The sequence below is a fragment of the Cryptomeria japonica genome, chromosome 7 (genome assembly GCF_030272615.1).
Source record: "Cryptomeria japonica chromosome 7, Sugi_1.0, whole genome shotgun sequence".
NCBI lineage: Eukaryota > Viridiplantae > Streptophyta > Pinopsida > Cupressales > Cupressaceae > Cryptomeria > Cryptomeria japonica.
Window position 1 is genome coordinate 56,765,941 of NC_081411.1, and position 21,553 is coordinate 56,787,493.

At 35.8% G+C, this 21,553-nt stretch overlaps 1 protein-coding gene across 1 annotated transcript; it reads right to left on the reverse strand.

The window, feature by feature from the left end:
- Positions 1 to 269: 269 nt before the first annotated feature.
- LOC131856419 (disease resistance protein Roq1-like) lies at positions 270 to 2,060 on the reverse strand. The gene is made up of 3 exons (XM_059208205.1): positions 1,462 to 2,060; positions 1,048 to 1,354; positions 270 to 878 (listed from the first exon to the last, which is right to left on the reverse strand). Exons 1-3 carry the CDS (start codon positions 2,058 to 2,060, stop codon positions 270 to 272), a joined length of 1,515 nt encoding a protein of 504 aa, XP_059064188.1.
- Between the last annotated feature and the right edge of the window lie 19,493 nt (positions 2,061 to 21,553).

Below are 21,553 nucleotides of genomic sequence, written 5' to 3' on the forward strand. Positions count from 1 at the left end.
TTTAATATAGAAATACATCGACCGATCCACAAAACTATGCAAACACCGACCTTTCGTTTGGGTGAAGATGTTTTTGATTCCCTTTGATAACTGCATTCACATATGCAGTTCAGATTTTGTATCATGAAAAAGTTAAAAGTTCGAATATCACACTAGGAAGCAGCGTGTGGAGGAAAAAGCATACCAAAGGTTTACGATATTCTGAACGCCACAGACGACGAGGATGACTCAGCTCGTCTGCCATTTCTCGTCCCAAGTCCCTCAAGTGGTCATGCATTCTCAAAAAAAAACTTTTCTTCTCTGGAGTATTCCAACGGATGCCCAAAATGCCCGATGAAATTATGATCTTCCATTTCTGCAACTAGGCATTTATCTTTGAGTCTTCGCAGTGTATGTTGAGCGCTCCATCCCGATCCCTCCCACACTCTGATGGCGTCTTTCTTGGATTCTCCTATGAAAAAGCATGCAACATCCATGAAAATTTGTTTTTCCTCATTGTCCAACGTGTCTATGCTTATTCTTAATCTCTTCTGTATGTCTTGAGGCAGCATCTTCTTCACTTTCTTCAGTTCTAACTCCCAAAAATTCTGATCTTCACCATGAACATGCCTGCCCAGAACTTGAATTGACAACGGTAAGCCGCCACAGACGTCTAAGAAGAGGTCGACCAGCTCTTCGTATCCACCAGATGGATAAGATCGGCTAAAAGCATGCCAACAAAACAGCTCTTTCGCGTCATCTCTATCCATTCCTTTCAAATTATAACCAACCGTTATTTCAGCGTTTATGAGCACTTTTACATCACGAGTTGTAACAATTACCAAACTATTGCCAAATTTATTCAGCTCATCACTGATCACGAGGGCATCTAATTGTTCCTGGTGATCAATATCATCTAAAACAATTAGGAAGCTCCAATTGTCACTCCTTGCGAAACGATTGCTGAGACAGCTTGTCCCATCCTCTACGCTTGGAAAGCTGGGATGATCGTTTTCATCAGAGTTCTCTGAGGAGTTTCATTTGCAAAGAAGGCAGATCTTTCTTCACAGATGCTTCCCGAACATCAAATAGAAAACAGGAGCGACTGTAATCTGAGCGCTTTCGGTTGAACAATTCCTTGGCGAGAGTTGTTTTTCCCACCCCACCCATGCCAAAAATGCCAACCATCTTGCACTTCCCTTCTCCTTGTTTGTATATCCCGCACTGACTTTCAAAATCTTGTACACGCTTGTCAATACACTGCTTTTCAAAATGTTGTACAAGCTTAGGAAGTCCGACTGGATATTTGGCAACATGTAAACATCTCATCCTTTGTACTTCCTTTTGCACTGCTGACACTATTTTCTCGCAGTTACTGCAACCTAATAAATACAAGGGGAATCCAACGAGAAAAAAAAAAATATACCACTTTCAAGAAGAGAAAAGTTATTACCATGTAGAAATATCAAATACAAATATTACCAGGTGAACTCTTCGCCACCAATAAATGAAATAGATTGGAGAGCTTTCTTCCATTCCTCCAGTTCTTCTATGTAACTCTTCTTATTTTCATATTCAATGAAAGCTTTGGCATACACTCCCTTTTCTATGTGGCGTAGTGCCGAAGGCGCAACACCATAGAAAACAGGAATAATCTTAGCTTTACTCTGCAACATAAGAACTAGCTCTGTCAAACACCACGGAGACTCTGCATAGCCTTTGGAAAAGATAGCTATATGAACTGCAGCAGAATGGATGGCTGTCTCAATGGTGGATGGAAACGAATCTCCAAGTACTTTCTCTTTCGAATCAAGAAACGCACGTATTTCTAAATTCTCAAGGGATTTGTAGAGCTCCAGAGCCAGAGTATCTTTGACATCAGGGCCTCTGTGATTGATGAAGACATCATATAATCTTGAAGATTCGGAAACCTTCCTCCTTTCATGGGGAGGTTCGATTCCATAGAAAGATGAAGATGATGCCCCAGAGAAAGCATATTTCTGGGGAGGTGAGGACGAAGATGCCATAAGCAAAGCATGGTGTTCCTCATTTTCTTGGAGATGAGAGGAAGAAGATGCCATACGTGCAAAACAAGACGGGGCCAGAAATTTTGGATCGAAAGAGATTCGTTTAGAGGAAGGGAAGAGTGAATTGAGTTGAACAGAGCGTGAATATAAATAGATGGCGTTGATGAAGCTTCGTAACACATACATGCAACTAATGAGCGGGAGCAACCAGGCAAATGGTCAGAGAAATTTACGCGCCGGCCGTATGGAAGAAAGCAATATATTAATACATATTAAATGAGTTTCCGAGGTCACGACACCAAGTGGCAATCTTTTAAAAAGGAGGCGTCCCCATCAGAGTTAAAGACCCCATCTTAATAACATAGAACTCGGTCGTTTCGAGTTAAATTATACAAAAGAGTTCGCATTGATTCAATTAAAAAAATATACATAGAGAAAAAATACGCAAAATTTGATCGAAACACCACAAATTACAAAATAAAATAGAAGAAATTTATTTTATGGGTGACAACTTGCAGCCACAATATTTTAGTTAAATTGATAAGAGATTCTTCAATTTACAAGATGCTTGACATTGTTAAAGAGAGGGAATTGTATGAAGCGTGACTCTTTTTTAATTGGGGCACAATTTCATTAGTATTGATTAATAGGGTAGGTGGTTTATAGGTATGTGGATGATATTTATGAGTGTATTTTTAATTCGTGGAAAATTCATGTTAGTTTAAGTAAATACATGGATGTTTCATAAATAATTGGTATTTTTAGAATATTTTGAATTAGTGTTTTGATAATGATTTATATTTTTAAAATATTTGATTTTAATTGGATGTCTCATTAAATATTTAAGTTTTGTGTTTGATAAATATTCATCTTTCTTTAAGATTTCATATTTAGTTTCAATTACACAACTTTAATTGTAAAGCTTGTAATCTATTAATGTCAAACAATTACTTTTTTAGTTACTTTAATTGAAATTTTATATACGTTGGAACAATTACATCCTACCACCTTTAATCTAAAAATATTTATTTCATTTCATTGTAATAAAGACTATTTTTTAAAAATAATTTCTAATTAAGAGAGATAAAGAATATTACAATCAAACCCATATTTGAGGTCCTCATTATCTCTCCTAGTTTTAAAATTTCAACTAAAGATTTCTTCTAAATTTTTAAATAGCTTTTTATATTAGGCTATTAGATAATAGATATGTCTTGGTCATATTACAAGTAATGTATGCAATCATCTCTTTATTTCCTTGTAATATGTATTATTTGGAAAGTTAGCCATATTTTAATATTTTGCGGTAGGTCTCACTTGAAAAATTTTCACACATCCAGTTTCTTTTTAATTAATTATATTTTTCAATGAACTAAAATTACAAATGCCTTAAACCTTAGAACAATCAGATTGATTTTTTAATAAACCACATTCAATTTAAATTCTATCTTACTACCTATTACATGTTTGAGTTTTATAAATTCTATTTTACTACCTATGACATGTTTGAACGCACCTCCAGACCTTAATGGCTGCCACAACCATCTTCTAGGCCTACTCTTAACTTTTTCTTAATGTTAATACATTTCAAGCTTAGGGCATTTGAAATTCTCCTTTAGGATTGTTGATTGTGTTATATGCATTTGATTCCTTGTTTTATATGTTATTTGTGTAGTGTCTTTTGTTTTGTTTTGTTAGATATATAGTTTTTGTGTGTTGTTGCATTCAAAGTATTGAAAGATTTAAATTCAAAATTATCAACATTGAGTGGAAATGATTGATTGGCCTAAAAAATTTCTTATATTTCTAATCTATAATTTTGAAAAGAGTCTTAGTGAATCTCACAAGGGTTTGATTTTTCCTATGTTTAATTTTGTTAGCTATTGCTTTGCATGAGAATTCAACTTTCCTTTGGTAGCTGAGTTATATTTTTTTCTAATATAATTTTCTCTATGATGTGTATGAAGGTGATCAAGATTTCTTTGATAGCCAAAATATTATTTGTTGATGAATGGATTTGTTGGCATTCTTTTGGTTGGTTCGCTAGATGCCTACTTGAGTTTGTGCTTACTTTGGAATTCAAATTGGACTACACTTTTATTTGTTAACTTTTTCAAATCTATGGACTAAAGAAATATATTTCATGTGTGTGTGTGTATGTGTTAGATAGATGTACACTTCATAGACATATATGTGTATGTGTTAGATAGATCTACATTTCATACTACTTTGCACGTTTATATATATAGATTACGTTTTTGAAAGTTAAGTGTTTAAATGATAGAATCTCTAAGTCATTTGAATTTAGTTAAGTGTTCTAGTTAATTGTACATGTGTATGTGAAAGTTAAGTGTTTATGTCTATTTTAACTTTGTTCATTGTTAAACAAAATTAGTCATTAAAATTTAATTTAGTTGTTCATTTTAGTTAAGTGTTTATGTACATGTTCAATGAAATTACTTCAAAAATTTAATATCCCCTTAAATCCCCTTAAATATCCCCTTAAAACCCCTTAAGACCACTTAAAACACCTTAGGACAACATAATTATATGAATCCAAACAACATAATTAAATGAAACAATATATGTGTAAATATATATGAAATGAATTTACATAGATGAATAAAACAAATCCATGCATGTGTAAAAATATTAAAGAATAATCCCCTTAAATATCCCCTTAAATCCCCTTAAGACCACTTAAAACACCTTAGGACAACATAATTAGATGAATCCAAACAACATAATTAAATGAAACAATATATGTATAAATATAAATGAAATAAATGTACATAGATGAATAAAATGAATCCATGCATGTTTAAAAATATAAAAGAATCAATCCCCTTGAATATCCCCTTAAATCCCCTCAAGACCACTTTAAACACCTTAGGACAACATAATTAGATGAATCCAAACAACATAATTAAATGAAACAAAATATGTGTAAATATATATGAAATGAATGTACATAGATGAATAAAACAAATCCATGCATGTGTAAAATGGGGTCTTTTAACATCATTCACTAGTTCATTTAAATTATAGACAACGGGAAGCTATTCCATTTAAACAATATTGTACATACCTAGATAACCTTTCTTATCTAATCAGCTAACAAAAATTAACCAAAATATTATTTCATACAAAATATTGGCCTAAAAGTATTTTAACTAACATCATGATTTTGAGCACTTTCCACTCCGGATATTATGCACATTATCTAAAATAAAATAGATCTTGTATTTATTAATTTAATCACTCTCCTCTTCCACCAATGATATTTTGGATTCCTTATCTGTTTGGAATATTTCTAGTTGTCGACATCCATTGCATGGAATCTCATCCTGTGCCTTGGCCCATGGACTTTTGTGGAATTTGTGCCCCATGTCTAGGCAGGCTAGTTGTTTTAGATTGACCCCATCAAGTTCAGTGCTGAAAAAAGTCTAAAGTGGAGACATCAAAGAACCCATGCATGACACTGACATATCATTTCATCTTCATATTTCCATGGGAATTAGTGGCTCTAATGCATGAGTTAGCGACTCGCTCATTTTTTATAGACTTGATGACTAAGATCCCTTTGGACCAAGGGCACCTTGACTAAATCATATATGTATAGGAAGTATTTCCATAAATAATTCATTCTTGTATTTCTATTTAAATAGAAGATCTTGATTACTTTCTTCAAATCAGAAAATACTTAATATTTGGAAATTAGACATTAAAAAATTATAAATTTTAAATTTTAAATGAGAAATCTTAGTAAAGCATTTGGTCTAGTGGATTGGGATTTATTTTTGTTAGTGTATTTATTTTATTTAATTACACTTAGGTTTACTTAAGCCTACTCAGTCAAGTCGATTTGGAGTTGTTGGAGAGGTCTCGACTTAGTTTCGACACCTCATGCCACCTTTGTGGTAGGCTACTCATCACCACTCCATGTTTGAGGAGTTCTATCCTCATTTCATAGAGATTAGGTGCCTTTTCTACTTTCTATATGTACGTGCTCATAAGCCAATACATTTGGTCGACTTTCCTCAATCTTGTGCTTGTTTTAATCTCTTTTATTCCAAGGTAAGATTTTTTCAAGCTGAGAGTTGAAAATGTCTATGTATAGACTGCAAGGCAAGGGAGCACAGGGGAATCAACACAAAGGGAGGCGGTGTTAGAAGAAGGAACTTGAAGTGAGAAGGGGTCTCTATTATCAGCGTGGGCATCTTTCCTAACTCGGCGTTGTTCCTCTCTCTCTGTCTATGCTCGCTCCACTAGCATGTGCTCCTTCTCCAACACCATGTGCTCCACTTCGGCCACTCTCATTATCCCTAGCTCACGCGAGGGTTTGTGTGGCAAGGGTTTTTGTGAAATTTATAGCTATATTAGTATTGATCTACAGAAAGAAGAAAAAGACAATTTTGCAGGAAAAGAACAAAAAAATACAGAGCATGAACAGAAAAAAAAAAAAAAAAAAAAAAATAGTGTGTATTAATGGAAAGAAAAATACAATAATAAAAGGCATACAAGCATACACCTTGTAGTGTTTAGATCCACACTTTGTGGATGTAACTCAAGAAACCTGAGTTAGACTTACATGTTAAATTCACGTGAATGGAGGAGATTGAGGCTAACAGTTGTTGACAGATTACAATCCATAATCTATTCAGGTAATTGGAAATTAACACTAACACCCTCCCTTAAGTCTAACTAAAGAGATAGAAGAGGAAAGAAATGAGGAAAGAGGGAAAACCCAGTGGGAAGAAAACCCCCCTTCAAAATAGATACTAACATACGAGAAAAGTAATGTGGTACAATTTCGTTCACCCCAAGAAGATCTCAGAGAAAGTGAAACTTCTTCTCAGTGAATGTCTTCGCGAATATGTCAGCAATTTTTTGAGACGTGACCCATGGGACAATACTGTAAATCAATGATGCCATAATGGATCAGATCTTGGATGAAGTGCATGTGGATCTCGAAGTGCTTTGTCCATTGTCATTGTACTGGATCTCTACAAGCCTTCAATGTACTATGGTTGTCACACCAAATGATGGTTGGTTGATGAAAACATATAGCTAATGAGATCCAAAGTACATCCAGTTGAATAATGAATCCCATAGCTAATGGCTTCTTGAACATAGTGAAGTATACACTTGGCAGCTTTCCAATGTAGTTCATGACACTCCTGCATGTATCTGGAAACAACACCCACTGCATATGATATATCTGGATGAGAGTGAGTGAGATAAAGAAGACTCCCCACAAGATGACGATAGAGTGTGCAATCAACCAATGGTGTATCTTGGCCATCCTCAAGCTTTACTCAAGACAAGAAAGGTGTGGGTGTTGTCTTACAGTCACTCATGTGAAATCGAGCTAGAATATCCCTTCCATACTTGGATTGAGCAACTTGGACACCTGATTCATTCTGGCTGATTTCAAGACCAAGAAAAAAGTTGAGGAGACCCATGTCTGTCATGGAAAATATAGCATGCAAAGTTGCTTTGGTTGCAGAAATGGCTTTGACGGAATCAGTTGTTATTAGTAGATCATCTACATAGAGTACTATGAGCAATAGAGAGTTAGATGTTCTCATCATATAAACATTTGGATCAAATTTGCATCACATGAAATTTTAAGATAGAAGATAAGAATCCATTTTAGCATACCAAGCTCTAGGTGCCTACTTGAGGCTAAAGAATGAATTCTTGAGTTTGCATACCAATGAGGAATTTTGTACATACCCTTGTGGTTGCTCCATATAGATCTCTTCCTCGAGATCACCATGAAGAAATGTGTTCTTCACATCCATGTGATGAATCTTCCACCTTCTTGTTGCTGCAATTGCAAGAGCCAACCGAATGGAGTACATTTTTGCCACTGGAGCAAAAGTTTCATCATAGTTAATACCATGAACTTGTTGAAAGCCTTTGGCTACCAACCTTGCTTTGTATCTACTTACATGGCCATCTGCTGATTTCTTTTTTCTATAGACACATTTACACCTTATAAGTTTGCGATCACGTGGAAATGGAACCAAGTCCCAAGTGTGATTCTCAATAAGAGAATTGTACTCCTCATCCATGGCTGCTTCCCAAAGAGGATTCCTTGCAGCTTCTGGATAACTCTAAGGATCGGATACTTGAATCATATAGGCATGCATTGGCATGATGGGATCAATAGCTGAAAGTCCATCATATATATCAACCAAGCTCCTAGTCATTTGTTTTTTCACAAGAGATACTGAATCATCACTAGAAGCCCAATCAAGAACTACATCTGGATCTGCACATGCATGCTCAAGTTCATCTAGATCAGATTCAGATGTATCAAAAATTAGATCTGAATGATTGCATGTATTATCTTTGAGATCTATAAGAGGAGGAAGCAAAGAAGTACTGGAATGTGGCTCCTGAGATGCATGCATGGGACTTTCAACAAAGTAGACACTCCTCTCAATTAAGAGTGTTTTTGTTGAAAGATCTAACAATTTGTAGCTCTTTACACCATCTGGGTATCTAAAAATGATTCATTTTTTCCTTTGAGGCCTTAAAGCTTTCCTCTTCTCTACAGGAATGCGAGCCCATGCGCATGATCCAAAAAATTGAAAATGGGTCACTTTCAGTTGCATGCCACTCCATGCTTCAAAAGGTGTCTTTCCTGTGATAGATTTGTGACGAGATCTATTTTTAATGTATGAAGCACAATTGATTGCTTCAGCCCACAATTTGGAGGGAAGAGATCTAGCATGCAACATACAACGAGCCATCTCCTTCAAGGATCGATTCTTCCTCTCAGGTACCCCATTATGTTGCATAGTGTAAGGAACTATATTCTGCAACTGTATTCCTGCTTCATCACAAAGATGTTGAACATCATTGTTGACATACTCCCCCCCATTATCTGTGCAAAGGATCTTGAGCATTTTATCTAATTGATTCTCCACATGGGATTTGAAAATCTTGAGATTCTCAAACACCTCAGATTTAAATTTGAGAAAATAAACCCATGTGTATCTTGTGCAATCATCAATGAATGCTAGGACATATATAGCTTTACTCATGGAAGGATCGGGAAATGGACCCGTCAGATCATTGTGAATAAGATCTAGAGGGGAGGAGGCTCTCCATGCAATCCCCTTTGGAAATTTTTCTTGTGGATGCTTTCCAAGAGCACAACCTTCACAAACTCCATCAGGAAATTCTATGGTAGCCAAGCCTTTCATCATCCCTTGTTTTCTCAATTACTGCATGTATCTAAAGTTCAAATGACCAAATCTTTCATGCCAAACTTTACTTTCATCATTTGCATGTGTTAGAAGTAAAGTAGAATCTGATTTGGCAACAAAATCAGTAAAAGTGTACATATGAGATTGATGATTTGCCTTACCAACAACAATTTTGGAGTTGTCTTCAATATCAAATATGCTCACAGAATCTGGAGTGAATTCAAATCTCCTACTAAGGCCACTATGTGTAATTTGATACATAGAAAGAAGATTGACAGAAAGCTTTGGAATGTATAAGACATTCTCAAAACTTCCAATTCCCATCTCACCCTTCCCTATTCCAATTGCTTCTACAGAAGATCCATCTCCCAAGCGAATAGGTGAACCAGAATATGGTTTCAAAGAAGAGAGAACATATTTTATGGTTTTCATATGGTGTGAAGCTCCAGAGTCTATGATCTATCCATCTGAAGTAGAATGAATAGCAATCAATGCATGAGCATTGTTTATTGTTTCTGGTGCTTTTTCTTCTTGCTTCTTCTTGGCACCTTTTGGGATAAGGTTACCAAGATTATTTTGCTAAAGTGTTTTTTCCATGACATCAATGGTCTTCTTCATGCATGATGAATCTGGATGGTAACCATGGTTGCAATAGTTGCACTTTGATTTTCCCTTTTTGTCCATCTTTTCTTTTGAGCTGGTAGATCCATCTAGAGGTTTGGGATTGCCTTCCTTTCTTGGATCTAGTTCCTTCTTCCCTTTGCCTTTGGATTGTTGATTGGATTTGGAGTTGTTATTTCCACTTCCATGCACAACAAGTGCATGAGCATTGGAATTTTTCAATGTGCCCATCTTTATGAGCTTATCTTGCTCATGTATCAAGGACTCAATGAAGGCATCAAGTGTGGGCATCTTCCAAGTTTCTCTTGTTGCAAGCCTGACTGTGTAAAAAGTGAAGACAAATACAACATATTCTGGACCCAATTTTGACACAATAGCAAGGATTAATTTGCTTTCATCCTTGGATTTGTTGATTCCACATCTTTTCAGCTGAGGTAATAAGGCCTTGAATTTGGTGAAGAAGTCTTGAATGTTATCAAAAAAATATGGATCTAATGAGTTTAGCTCATTTTCAAGAATGTGACCCCGCATCTCATCTTGCTTTCCAAAAAGAGTCTCCAACACGGTCCAAACTTCATTTGGACTTTTGCATCCTTCAACATGAAACAACAATTCTGGAGACATGGACAAGCAAAAGAGACCATACGCTTCATCCATCCTGTTGAAATATTTGGATTTTTCAACTGCAGTATTAGGTTCAATCTCTGTTGCCATAACTATTTGATATAAGCCTCTACTTCTGAGCTGAAGCATAATCTTTGACTTCCATTCAAAATAGTTGTATGGAGTGAAAAGAGAAGAGACTGAAAAATCCATTTTTTTAAACTCTGATTGAGTGTACCTACAAGAAAAAATATTTATTTTCTTTCTTCCTAGCCATGGTGCTCTGATACCATGTGAAATTTATAGCTATAGCAGTATTGATCTGCAGAAAGAAGAAAAAAACAATTTTGCAAGCAAAGAACATAAAAATATAGAGCGTGAACAGATAAAAAATAATGTGTATTAATTGAAAGAAAAATACAATAATAAAAGGCATACGAGCATACACCTTGTTGTGTTTAGATCCACCCTTTGTGGATGTAACTCAAGAAACCTGAGTTAGACTTACATGTTGAACTCACATGAATGGAGGAGATTGAGGCTAACAGTTATTGACAGATTATGATCCATAATCTATGCAAGTAACTATAAAATAATGCCAACAAAACTGGAAGGACTGGAAATTAACGCTAACAGTTTCAACCCACGGTCCACACAGGTCGACAAAGCCGCAACACCCCCACAGAGTGGCTCGACGTAGATGATTGACGACCCCAACAGTGCACTCCACATAGGTCTAGGCAAACGGCCCCAGCTGTGCCTAGGCGGCTCCAAACCTGCACGCCCACCATTCGGTTTTTTTAATTTTATTTTCAAAAATCGGAGGCAAAATCCGACGACCGTTGATGTCATGGAAAGTGGGGGTGAAAGCGGGGCTTAATGCGCTCCATTTTTTTTGGTAAATTTTTTCAAATTGGAAATTTAATATTTATTGGAGGAGGATTAATTTTGTAATACGACAAAAATTGTTTTACTCATAACTTTTGTTCAGCCACTCAAAATTCAGTGTTGTTTTTTACAAAAGTGCATGTTTTTTCCGCCACGAATCCAACAAGCACAATCACACACTCTCATTACAAAGCACTCCTATAAAGTGCCAAAAACAAGGGGGTCACCAAATATAAAATCAAGGGGGCTATCACGAGTCGTGCCTATGTGCACTTCTATGAGTTGTGTTATGAACACTTCCATAACTTCTTGAGCAATATGGGGATGTAAAATGTAGTCATATGACAAGCATTGTGATCTCCTTACTTTTTTATGCTTATGAATCTAGACATGCTTCAGAAAGTGCATGCATGATTCCTTCCAACAAAATATGCATACTAGTCTTCAACACTGCAAGTTTAGAAACTAATATGATGAGGTTCAGTCTTTGAATCATGTGGAAACTTCAACAACAACCACATCATTTCCTACACATCCAGAATGAGAAGTCATCTTGCACACATTTATGGTGTTTTTAAGTGAGTATGGATCATCTTCAGCATCCAATGTCGAGCATCTACAAGCATCATGTTATGGGGGGTTACATAGTCTCTCATTTCTCTCATATGGAGGGAACATTCACTATACTTGTGCATAGAAGTAGCTCTTGATGGGTCCTGATCAATCCTTTCTTCTATGACATATCTTCTTCACTCCTACATTCATTGTTTTATCATCTCTTTTTGGAGGAAACTCTTTTCCCATTGAATTTTCTTTCTTTCTCTATTTATGAGAGATTCATTTTACATAGGTACCTCATTAGGCTAGTAGCTAGGACCCATTGCTCTTCTTTTCCTCCTAAGTTATGCTTAAAGGGGGGTGTTAGTGTATTTATTTTATTTAATTATACTTAGGCTTACTTAAGCCTACTTAGTCGTCCATCTACGCTTGACACATGTTCGTGCAAGATGTCAAGTCAATTAGGAGTTCTTAGAGAGGTGTCGAATTAGTTTCAACATTAGGATTTCTTAGAGAGGTGTCGACTTAGTTTTGACACCTCACGCTACCTTTGTGGTAGGCAACCTGCCACTGCTCCATGTTTGAGGAGTCTTATCCTTATTTCATGGAGATCAAATGACTTTTCTACTCTCTATATGTACATGCTAATAAGATAATACATTTGGTTGACTTTCCTCAATCTTGTGCTTATTTTAATCTTTTTTATTCCAAGGTTTGTACAATTTTTAATTGTGAAAGTTAGATGCTATAAAATTTCAATTGAAAGACCATTTTCTTTTAACACTGTTGAAGATCATTCTTGTCTTGATGCTTTGATATTTGGCCTACCAAAATCCAATTGAAACACAAATGTGCTAGTAGGATATTTACTGAATGAGGCTGGGACTATTAATATCATTAAATCCAGATTTGATTTTTCATCACGTATAGTTAAAAGATAGCTATCATTGATGTTGACCATTTAACCATTTACTCTTATTGGGTCACTTCATTTTCATCACTCGCTGAACTTTCCAAATTCCACTTTTATCAGTTCGCAAACTTGGCATGTGGACTCTGAATTGATCTTTAGTCTTTTTCAGGTGACTATGTAGTGTATGTATGTATACCTCGAATACATCAAGCTTGTCAGACAACACCTATACGTTTGGTTGACCCTCACACTTCTGGACGCGTCTATTCTGGCTTTAAAAAGACGCTATGAAAATCATGTTAGTCACACTAATGTAAAATATCGGTCATTATTAGGTCCGATCGACAGTCAAACTGGTCGTGTGCTGATTGCCATAGCATGACAGTGCTGGTTTTGGAGCCAATTTAGCTTCTGCCCACATTTCTTTATCGCTATTAAATAGGATGACTTTTAACATTCCCATATCCTTATGGCATCGATGCAATATATAGTTTAACATCAGCGTTAAATACATTAATCTCTCTGTAAGAAATCCATCACAGATGCACTATGATACAAAAATAATCAATCTTGTTTCAATGTTGTAAGAAGTCCATTGTGAGATATATTACATAGCCCTTATTCGTCTGAGATTATTAACAAGCTCTTCCATTCACATGACGTGTAAGGAAAGCCTCAATGTTTATGTGATAATTAATTAACACTTGTAGTTAAGGAGGTGCAAGAGATATGTCGTTAAGGAGGTGCAAGAGATATGTCGTTAAGAATGTGTTGGGAAGATATAAATAAATTTTAACATTACATAATGAAGTATATATACACACATAGCAATGTATAATATAATGTGGTAAATAATTTTGATGAATTTGATAAGATGTAAGTGAATTAAATCATTAATCAATAAGGCATTCATGTTATGGAAAGATCTTATCAAATACCTCAATATTTAATGGAGAAGTAGTGAGTGCATGTCAATCAAGTACAATTCCATTTTTATAAGTCAAAAACTTGGAAAATTTCCATCTTGTATTCTCAAAAAATTACACCTCTCCATGGTTATAGGAACTTGTAAATATAGTCTACATTATCACCATTCACATTGACCTATATATTGACCTATACAAGAGTATTGGAGTATGATTAAAGAAAGAAACAATAGCTTGGTTTTTCATACCATATATCACTTCCCTTGGAAAATAAATAAATGGCATCCTCTATAATACCCAAATAGATTTTAAATGGAAACCTTATCAAATATGGGAAAGTTGACTTTAAAGCAAGTGCATGCAATTGTTGCAATCTTTTTGTTAGGATCCGGTTCTTGTATTGCAAACTAATTACATGGGAAGGTCAATATTTTGAACTCTACAAAATAGTTATCAAACATCAATAATGAATCAAGTTTGTCATAGAGCCTTAATCAACATTTTTTATTACTACAAGTTTTAGGTTCTCTAAAACATCAAACATTATTTTGGTAGCTAGCAATAGTATCATGTCAAATCACTTGAAGGCTTTTCTTTATAATTTATTGAAAAACAATAAATATACCTAAAAAGCATGAATGTGTAAAATATCCAATTAAACATTATAGATGCTTATTAGATGTGCCATTTTGTAATTCTAGGTAGTTATAAATAGAGTAACAAAATTATTTATTATTTATGCTTCCATTTTGGGAAGTATATTTTTGGTCAAACAAATCAGTCAAATATGACCTTGTTGTGTCATGAGTTGATGTATATTGTTGGACTATAATGCTTGATGAAATAAGATAAAGTTTGATTAAATTTTGAAGTATATAGTTATAATTACACTTTTAAAACCTTTGATAATTTTTCTTGGAGTGATATTTCATTGTTTATATTTCTAGATTAATGTGGAGACATGCAACTATATCTTAAAGGATTCACAAAGATACTATCAATATTGGGTGGTAGAATAGATGGAACTTTATTTTATATGTGGGCTTTTATGGCTTAGGGATTTTCTATTTTTTGGTTTTTGAAATTCTTCCCACATTCTTTAAATTAGTTCCAAATAGTTTTAACTTCTTGTGCCATTTTTATTGTTGTTATTTTTTCATTCTTATTGAGGTTATCTAGCTTTAGTTTGATATTTTCAATAAACTTTTTTGTAGATATAATATTTTAGGATTTTTCTCAAGATTATCTCGAGTTTGACCTTGGTCTCGTAAGAATCAAATGCAGAAAATGAAAACATCCTAATATCATACAAACTATTTTCAAGGAAATGTCATTTTTTTGTTAGAGTAAAAGGTTTTATTTACTTAATAAATTTAATCATATTAATTATTTAGTTAAGTCACCTTTTCTTTTTTTACTTAAGCTAAATTTAGGAAGTTTTTTTAGGCATTTAATAATTATTTTATTTCATGCATTCAACCCTTAGGGTTTTATTTAGGGTTTTGATCTTCTTTATTAAAAGATTGATCTTATTGTAATTAAATCACTCTGGCAAGTTAATTCAATTCTGATTCTTCTTGCAATTATCTCCAATTATTCTTGCACTCTCTTGTTTGCAGGTTTTTCTCTTGTACATGGTAGGTATTTGCATGCAGGTGATTATTGGGCACTATGGAATTCATCAATCATGAATTCTAACTTGGTATCAGAGCTCTAGACCTAACACACCTTGTTCGTTAAATTTGATAGTTTCCTTACAGTGAGTTTTTTGTGCATCTTGGGTCAATTTGAATCACAAAATCAGATCTCTGAGAGTTTGAAAATTTAGCTTTTTCTATGATTCAGGGGGCACCTATTTTTTGGAGCATTCTGGGCCCAAAAGGACCTCACAGTTGGTTTCAGGAGGGTGATTTGATGAATTTTGATATATAATTCGATATACTTTCGTCATATAGGTTGTACCGTATAGATGTGAGAGTGCGATTTTAAAAAAAAATTGTGACTCCAGTGGTCACCAGAAATGGTAACCCAAAGTGGTCTCTGGCATTGCCACCAACGACTTCAAAGTCATCCATTGTCTACGGCCTCCACAAACCGCTAACTATTTGTGCAGACCACCAGCAGTCTCGCACCTACTAGTCGTTTGGTTTCAAAAGTCGTCGCCTCTCTACCCCTTCATGCCACCTCTGCCTCTCTCTATTGCCCATGCACCACTCCGCCAGCAGCTCAGCTTCCTTGCAACCACCCAGCTAGCAAGGGGGTGATTTTTTTTCTAAAGGCCTTTTAGACAAGGGGTTGGTTTTTTTGCGATATCGGGAGCAAACGAAGGTGTATTTTGACAAACAATATATCATCGGAAATCTCTTTCCGAGATGGATCAGAATATGAAAGTTATATTTTCTGGTTTTGTTGGTTTTCACCTATTTTTTCTAGTCAAAATAAGAACTACTTTTTGGTGCTTCTAGGGGCATATCTTTTGCAAATGGACTCCATTTTTTGCAAATGAATAGGTGTTGGAAAGGTATTGGAATGCTCTATTCAGATCTGCATCTTATTTTATTGGAGACTTCATCAGCTACATAGAGATCAGTCATTTGTGTTTTTTTTCTTTTTCACACTTTCCAACTTTCAGATTTGTGCTAGGGTTTGGGTTTTTGTATTGTCAGGGGAATTTTTCCTCTATTTTACATGACAGACCCTTCCTTTATTGAGTGGATCACTCCACATAGTTATCACACCTAGAAAGCACATATGAATTGCCTTCTCATGGCGAAGGGGTTATGGTCCTATTTGGATGAGGTTCAGCCTTAGTTGACTCATGCATTTGATATCACGCAGCACCAGAACTGCATGAATAAGGCCATGGGGATGATTTATTTAGATATTTTAGATAGTCTTTTGTTCCACCTTGAGGGTTGCACTACACCTTGAGCCATGTGGATCAAGTTTCAGATTCTCTTTGGCACCATCAACAAGTTTTGAACTCTACATATTGAGGCAGAGTTGACTTCTTTGGCACCTGATTTATTTGTTACCACTGATGACTTCGTGATGAAGTTCAAACCATTACAATCTCAGTTAGAGGTTTCTATTACTATAGAGATAGATACATAGTGCATCTACTTTATTCTCACTAAGCTTCAAGGTCCTTTTCATAATTTCTCTTCTTGTTTTTTCTCCACCATGGATGCTATGGAGGAATGCAATACCATGCCCACTTTTGAGGTATTTTGTGATCATATGACTCATGAGAAGGCCCAGATATCCTAGTTGGACTCTCACACTAGATCACAAAACCATGCCTTGGTTGCATAGTCATCTCAAGACCCACAGAGGCAGAAATAGAAGTCGAAGACCAAAGAGCCTAGGAAAGACTCTAGTTCACAATAGTCCTTTGGCCCACCTCCTCCTAAGGGGGGGGGGGAATCAAAGAAAGATAGACCTAAGCATTCTTATTGTAGCAATCCAAATCATGATGAGTTTGAGTGCTATGAGAAGAAGATTTATGAATATGCCAAATAGGTTTCAGATTTGATAGCTCTTCTTCAAAAGACCAACATTGATATTCCTTCTTCTTCTACTTCTCACATGTCTTCTTCTTCTTCTTCATTCTAGATAGATGGACATGACATAAGTAAGGTTCATGCATTATGTGCAATAGTTAGTCCACCTTCTTCTAGATGGTTTCTTTATTCAAGTGCTTCACATCATATGGAATCTTCTTAGGATATTTTCTCATCTTTTGATGCTTCTCCTACACCACACATTTTGATGGGTAACAACATTGTTATGCCTATATGTGGGAAAGGTTCTATCAAAGTTGATGATGGTATGTTTCATGATGTATTATGTGTTCCATCTTTGTCCTCCAACCTTCTCTCCATCTCTCAAATTACACATAGTGGGACAAGGAAGACAGTTGAGTTCACTCGAGATTCAGTGCACATCAGAGATAGCGAGACTGGCAATATTGTTGCAATAGGGACAATTGATCATTCTTCCCACTTGTACTCTTTCTCTCATTTCGGTCCACCATCTTCACTATTGAAGAATCTCTCTCATTCTTCCATACTCTGTAATTTGTTCCATCAAGCCTAGGAATTTCTCTCCAAAAGACAATTGTAGATGAACTAGATGAAATTTAACTATTAGATGCCATAGGATATTCCTCAAGTGGTTAAGCTTCTGTAGAGAGGACCAGATCTCTGATACCAATTGTTAGACAGTTCAAATAACCGGAAGACAACTAAGAGGGGGGGTGAATCAATTGTCACAGATTACTGGAACCTTAAGAAATTAAAAATTTAATATCGGAACACATAAGATCAATACCAGAATACATAAACTAATTACCGAAATAGAAAATATACCAATCAAGCACAAGAAACAATTACAGAATAGATACCATACACATGACACCAAGATATGTAGATGGAAAACCTGATAAAGGGGAAAACCACGATGGGAAGCCTACCCACAATCAAATAATACTTCTACAGTAAGTTTGTGATTACAAATTGAGGGGCCTACACTTACAGGAAGGCCAACAGACAGGGCACACTGCTCATTATAAAAGGAGTCTCATTGACTACATAAAAATCCAGACTACGATTCAGAAGGAAGAATGAAATGCAATAATAGCATCTCATATGCCTGAGTACAATTCCGTTTAAGCTCAATATTGGAGGACTTAATACTCTTACATAAACCCAACTCAATCACCTATGATCGACCAAATCCTCTGCATGAATGATTATTATATTATTCGTTTGCATACCATTTTTCATGATCTACAATGAGATCATACACACATATATATATATACAAACCCTCAAACTTAAACAATAAGGTCAATCACCAGACAATAAAACCTATTGCATAATTATAAAATATGTCAGCTTGAGACCAAACAAATATTATCCAATCCATAAGTCATCTCATATATACATCGAGGAGTCCCAACTATTAGGGTTTCAAGCAGATTCGAAGCAAATATGAACTAACAATTATATGCATATTTAAATACAAAAGATAAAGAAATAAAATAGGACATAGATAACACAGAGATTTAACGTGGTTCACCCAAAATGGGTTACGTCCACCATACACAGCCGTCCAATCTTTCTTATTATCCAGCAAAAACAGTACATCAACCTTACAATGCCTTAAGCATCCCAGCCGCTTATAACATGCATTTTTTAGGGCAACAAACAAACTCGGCCTTTTTAGGGTTTTATTACAATGTCGGTTTTCATCAATGAAAAACGGCAAAAAAAAATTTCTCAAGGGCTCCCGTCCCCAAACCCCTGCTTTTCTTAGGGGCTGCTGCCCTCGAACCCCTGCCCAGGGCCCAGCCCGGCCCCAGACTTCGGCGAGGATACGTGCTGAGTGTACAGTACTTTGCTTATTAGTCGCCACACTTCAACAATCTCCCACTTGGAGATTGATCAGGCTCCACACTAAACAATCTCCCACTTGGAGACTAAGACTACATGACACCAATGTACATGCAACACCCGCTAGATAAAACACTAGGACTCGACTGGTATAAATTCCACAATTATCAATCAAGAAGACCAATAGAAACTAATGAAGAAATCAGCTTCTCCTGTGGAACTGCCTTCATGAACATATCAGTAGGATTCTCACTTGTGTGAATCTTCTCAAACCGTAACTGACCCTCCTCCAAAATAGTCCGGATGAAGTGGTACCTGAGCTGAATGTGCTTTGTCCTTGAATGAAAAGCAGAGTTCTTCGCAAGATGAATGGCACTCTGGCTATCAGTATACAATGGGCTATCCTCTTGTTTCTGACCCAATTCCTCCAAAAAACATTGCAACCAAATCATCTCCTTGTTGGCTTTTGTAGCAACAACATACTCAGCTTCAGTGGTTGAAAGTGCAACAACCTTTTGCAGCCTAGAAATCCAACAAACTGTAGTTCCCCCTATAGTAAAAACATACCCTGTAATACTCCTTCGTGAATCAATATCACCCGCCAGATCAGAGTCAACAAATCCACTCAGAGCAGCCTTAGATCCTTTGAAACATAATGCCTTCATAGTAGTTCCTTTCAAATACCGAAGAATCCATTTCACAGCATTCCAATGTTCCATACCCGGATTACTCATAAACCTGCTCACAACTCCCACTGCATGTGCAATATCTGGCCTTGTGCATACCATTGCATACATCAGACTGCCAATAGTTGATGAATATGGGATGTTAGACATTTTATTAACCTCTTCCTGTGCCTTTGGGCACATCTCCTTAGTCAATTTGAAATGACTAGCCAAAGGTGTACTAACTGCTTTTGCATCCTGCATGTTAAATCTTTTCAACACCTTCTTTATATACTCACTTTGGGACAAATTCAAGGTTCTATTTTTCTTGTCCCGTGTAATCCTCATACTGAGAATTTGCTTAGCTGAACCCAAATCCTTCATAGCAAATGACCTAGCTAATTTATGTTTAAGATCATTTATATGTTGCATGTTAGACCCAGCAACAAGCATGTTATCAACATAAAGCAACAAGATAATATAACTGCCATTATCAAATCTCTTAAAATATACACAATGATCAGAATGACATCTATGATAACCGTGTTCAACCATGAAACTATCAAATTTTAAATACCATTGTTGGGGTGCTTGCTTTAGGCCATAAAGACTTTTCTTCAACCTGCACACCAAGTTCTCCTTACCTTTGACCTCATATCCCTGTGGTTGCAACATGTAAATTTCCTCCTCCAAATCTCCATGGAGAAAAGTTGTTTTGACATCTAATTGTTCAAGATGTAAATCATCTGTAGCCACAAGACTAAGTACAGTTCTAATTGAAGTGATTTTTACAACTGGAGAAAATATTTCATCATAATCTATACCCTTTTTCTGTGCAAAACCTTTTACCACAAGTCTGGCCTTATATCTTTTATGACCTCCTTCCTCCTCTTTCAGCCGATAAACCTATTTGTTAGGCAAGGCTCTTTTTTCTATAGGTAAAGGGACTAAGTCCCAAGTCTTATTTTTCATCAAGGAGTCCATCTCCTATTTCATGCCTAGCTCCCACTGTTGTTTGGCATCCACCTGCATTGCTTCTTCATATTCTTCTGGTTCACCAGAATCAATTAATAAAATAGAATACAAAGAAGGAGAAAATCTTTCAGGGGGTCTACTTGACCTCATAGAATGCCTAACACTTGTAGGACTTTGTGGGACAATCTATTGTTGCTGACCATCAAGTACTTGTGGCATTTCATTTTCAGGAATCTCATCCAACACCACATATTCTTGTTTGTCCTGTTCATGCTTCTTTTCCTGCATCCATTCTTTATACATAACATTTTCATTGAATATAACATCTCTACTTCTAATTATTTTCTTATTTTCAAAATCCCATAATCGATAGCCATATTCATCTATCCCATATCCAATGAAGGTACATTTCTAAGATTTAGCATCAAGCTTGGTTCTGTTTTCTTTATCAACATGGACAAAAGCTTTGCAACCAAAAGTTATTAGAAAAGAATAATTTACCTTTTTACCAGTCCATGCGTCCTCTGGAATACCACCATCCAAAGGGATTGAAGGTCCTCTATTTATCAAATAGACAACAGTATGTATAGCATCTACCCAAAAATGTAAGGGCAATCCAGCATGCAATCTCATGCTCCTCACGCGTTCCATGATAGTTCTATTCATTCTCTCTGACACACCATTTTCCTGTGGAGTTCCTGGAACTGTCTTCTACTTTCGAATCCCATTTAACGAGCAGTAATCTTCAAATGCTTTGCTGCAATACTCACCTCCATTAT